Here is a 4629-nt window from a genome sequence, read left to right on the forward strand (position 1 = left end):
TTTCTTAAGTAACTTATAAAGTTGAGTTAAACAAGTATTTTATGCTATCCTGGTAGACTATAGAAAAGAGCTTTCTTAAGCCAAAAAGTGCTAGCAGATGGGTTACTTCTCTTTTCTCTTTAAAGAGGCAAAACACTATGACTGACTAAAACCATAGAGTCATAAGAAAGCAGTCAACATGGTTTAAACAAAGAAATAAGGACTTTGGAGTCAGACAACCCAAGATTCAATTCTCAGCACCATCACTTGCCAGATGTACAATCTTGGGCAAAGTTCATTACAGCGATGCAGAGTGTCCTCATCTAAACTATGGAGGTAGTGATAATACGGAGCTCATACAGTGAATACTTGAATTCACACTCAGTAGTGCCTGGCACATAATCTAGGGTTTAGAGATATTAGTTCCCTTTGTGCCCATCATTCTGCCTGCTCCTTTGCCTCAGCTATTGGAGCGGGAAAACTGCAGAAGGATTCCAGTACATCTCAGTGGAGGCACAAAGCTCCCTAGTGAAATCTTACATCTACCCCAAGCACCTCCAGTTAGGGAGCCTAATGGAAGGAAATGCATAGATAGAGACCACTCAGGCAAAATATAAGTTTTCTCTCCCACTATCTCTCTCCTTTACAATAAACCCACAGAAGATGCCCTCTTCCCGAGCTTATGGCAACTGCTTTTTACATAAGAAATGCATTTCATAAGTCTTTATCTAATGCTGCTTTATAGATTTTAGTGACAAAGTATATTTCTTCACCCAGACACTCTATGGAGAATATTAAAAACAACCCTAATTTTTGAAACAAAGCCATTGGTATAATATGTTAGCATATAGGCCACGGCCACAAATAATTGTAGTCCACTGATGAAAATTAATCTCTATAGCCACATTACTCTTGACAGTGCCATAGTTTTTAGAGGAAACTGTTTTGTATATTTTAAAGCAGATGTGAATTTTTCTTGGGATTCGTTTGCACTTTTTAGTTAAAATCAGGATTCATATATGAAATGTGATGTATTGATATGCATATGAAAAGTAGCACTTCGTTTTTGTCCTTCTTTGTACAGGTTTCTCAGCTTATTCAATTTATGATTGAAAATTGCCGTGGGATATTTGGAGAAGAAATCTTTCCCTCTCGGGAGAGGTTTCAGTGAGATGCAACACTAAAGAGAATGCCTCAGGTATTGTGAATAATTGGGTTGTTTTTTGTGAGAAAGAGACACATGTCTGTGAAGATGCTGGGACAGTGGTGGTCCCAGAGCCCAGAAGCTCAGGTGAAGGGAGCCTCTGAGTTGAGTCATTGGGTCCAGGACTCCTTCCTGAGAAGGCCTGCTAATGTTCACACTGGTGGGGTTAAGAAAGGTATAAGGCTAGATGCCAAACTTCAAGAATTTGTTAGTGGTAGCATGATATATTATGATGGTTTTAACCTTTTTTTAAATAAAACTTTACAAGGAATGCTAATATACATATAGAACAACTGTAGTTAAAACTGGAATAGAAGACCCAGAGGCAGGCCTGGTCTTTTTCTTCCTCTCCTTCCTCTTAGTGGTCCCTGGGACACCTCAGAATTCTAGGGCACTTTGAAACAGTTTAAAAACAATTAGCATCATGGCCGAGGTAGGGGGGAGACTTGACATTTAACCTTCCAGAATATGAATTCCAATACGACCAATTACTAGTTAAGTTACCTTTGGCCAATTATTCTATGCCACTGAATATCAATTCTACATCTATGAAACATGGATAACCATAATGTCTAACTTTTATGGTTGTTTTAAAGATTAAATAAGTAATGGAAAAGAACTAACTTTGTCAAAGAGAAATTGATGGAATTAGTAAATGGTTACCCTGAGACTAGAGTTAATTATACCCATGTTAGAAGGAAGTCTTATTCAGAACCTAGGTGTACGTGGCACTGATTCCTTTATATGTTTCTTGCCATTTTTTGATGTTATGATGTGTCTCATTGCTTTGAGGAATATTACTTAAGAAAAGCCCATTTCTTCAGGAACTGAGATAATCTAATATACCATAACAATTTTATTTTACATTTTTGCTAACAATTGAGAAGTATGTGAAAGATCCCTTTTTTCTTGAGAGCAGGAATTTGAACATGAAAAGAGAATTAAACTAAGCACCATAATTTTTTCAAGTCGGCATGTATTGGTAAGAAACAATGTTAATCATGGTTTGGTTTTTTCGACAGATATCCCTTGCTTCCAGATGAATGACTCCTCCTATGACAGCTTAGAAAATGAGCTGAATGAGGATGTTGATGCTCCATGCAGTGATGTGATAAAGAAGCTTGGTCAAGGAAGCAGAAGCATGGACTCTGTATTAACCCTTAGTGACTATGACCTTGACCAGCCTGAGGTAGAAGGTCTTTTAACCCTGAGTGACTTTAATTTAGATCATTCTAAACATGAAGAATTTCAGATGGATCTTGACTTAGACAATTCTAAACATGAAGAATTTCAAATGGATCTTGACTTAGACAATTCTAAACATGAAGACTTTCAAATGGAACTTGACATAGACCATCCTAAACATGAAGATATTCAAATGGAATTTGACTTAGATCATTCTAAACCAGAAGACATTCAAATGGAACTTGATTTAGACCATCTTAAACATGAAGACTTTCAAATGGAACGTCCTCTTGAATCCAAACCAGTGACTGCTGTAGTACTATATGGAAACGCCACACTGCAGGGCCGTGCCAGGCCCTCAGCTAACATGAACACATCCTGCTGCCTGTCCACAGCTGCAGCAGATGGTCCAAAAAGCCCCAGGCGGGTCCGGCGCTGCTCAGAGCCCAGCACCAACTATGTAGATTCAAAGCTTTCCTTTCTCAGGGAGTTTTATCGGAAAAAAAAACTCAAGTCCAGCTATGATCCAATTCTCTCACAAGAAGATGAGGACTATCTGAAGCAGAATCAACCCCTACAGGAAGAGAGTAAGGTATGTTTGAGGCAGAATTTAGGCATAGGCACTGATATCAAGAAAAATGCCACTAATAAAATAGTTAAGAAGAAAAGCTCGTCAGGTAATGAAGGAAATCATGTGAAACTTTTTTCTAAATCCAAGCCAGTGGCCATTTCTGTGGCATCTTATAGTCACGTGTCCTCATATGACCATCCCAGGAATGTGCCATTTGATTCAGGTACATCTGGATACTCCCCAGCACACACAACAGATGCCCTCAAGAGTTCGAGGAGACACCGGCGCTGCTCAGAGCCCATCATTCATGACCAACACTGCAAACTGAGCCATCTTGGGGGGATTTATTCAAAGAAACAACATAAAACCAGCTATGAAGCTGATCACTTTGACAGAGAAGATGATTATCTCAAACGGCACAAGTCTTTGCAAATGGAGGGGCAAAAGCTCATTAATCAGAGTTTGGTCATGGGTATCGAGGTGGGCAAGAGTAGTGCCGTAAACCAAACAACCGAGAAGTTTTTACCCTCAAGCTTAAACACTTGCCCAAGCACTAGCTCTTCCAGTTTGTCCTCCCCAGGCACTTCTCCATCTGGCTCATCGGGGCGCTCCCAAGACAGTGCTTTTTCCCAGATTTCTGAACACTTCGTGTTTACACCCACTGATACTTCCTCACCAATCGATTGCACCTTTCAGGCTCAAAGAAAACAGGAGGAACTTTCTTCTGACCTTAGCAGTTCCAGCCTCATTTCTGGAATGCCTGGTCCCTCATCTAGACAGTCCAGCAACAACTTAGTTCATACAAATAAGGATACCATAGAGTGTCACTCACATTCTGTAACTCTTCACCCCATCACATGGTTAAGAAATGGCATGGCCAGTCTGAAAAACTGGTCCCTCAGAAAGAAACCAAAGGCATACGGACTAGAGGAAAAGAAAATAGTTTCTCTCAAAAGATTCACAGAGCCGCCTCCACATGCTTCTGGTGTTCCAGAAGCCAGGTCACTGCAAGAGAAAAAGGAAGATATTCCCCTAAGGGCAGCTGAAGAACTTGAAGCTGTGCAAGCAGCCGAGTGCTGTAGCTCTTATCCCAGCCAGGACTCAGAGAAATGCTTTAGCTCGGCACTCAACTTGGTGGAAGACAGCCTCAAGCTTTGTATGCAGTCACATGAAGAAGGACAGAGTAGTGGGCAGTGCTCTTCAGACACTCTGCCTTGTGTGAAATCCTCACCTTGCCCTTCAACTGAGTAATGCTTCCAGCTCAGACTGAGGGCTTATGGTCGTTTGTGATGTTGGGAACAGATACCTAACCAAAGACATTTAACCCACAATAAGAATCCAATGTCTACAAGAACAGAAACTGAGCTATAAAGGAGTTAGGTGTTGAACTCACATATTCACTTTTGGTCATTGAAAACAGTGACTAAAGAGTTTTTCTCCCTTTTTACTGTTATAGTGAATCATATAAACCTAATTGAAAGAAGAAAAAGCAGATTTAGAAAAGCCCATTCCAGAGGAAAAGAGCCAGTTTTAGTCTAAACTTTTTGCCAAATTGTCTCCATAAAGAAAATTCTTTTGTTGTCCTAAATATTAGCAATGATTATCTTTATGCTATTTTTTCCAGATATTTTATACAACAAGGTCATAATAATTATTGTCTTTATGTCCATTATTAGCTCAGTTTCTGTTC

General features: G+C 39.8%; 1 protein-coding gene across 1 annotated transcript in view; it reads left to right on the plus strand.

Moving 5' to 3' along the window:
• ARHGAP20 (Rho GTPase activating protein 20) overlaps positions 1-4263 on the plus strand; it is a 98454-nt gene extending 94191 nt beyond the window's left edge. The window contains 5 exon segments of the mRNA XM_006927018.1: positions 1064-1121; positions 1124-1177; positions 2206-2421; positions 2632-4171; positions 4173-4263. Of these exon segments, the coding sequence (XP_006927080.1) occupies positions 1064-1121; positions 1124-1177; positions 2206-2421; positions 2632-4171; positions 4173-4263 (1959 nt within the window).
• The last annotated feature ends 366 nt before the right edge of the window (positions 4264-4629 follow it).

Source organism: Pteropus alecto, unplaced genomic scaffold (assembly GCF_000325575.1).
Source record: "Pteropus alecto unplaced genomic scaffold, ASM32557v1 scaffold224, whole genome shotgun sequence".
NCBI classification, from domain to species: Eukaryota; Metazoa; Chordata; class Mammalia; order Chiroptera; family Pteropodidae; genus Pteropus; species Pteropus alecto.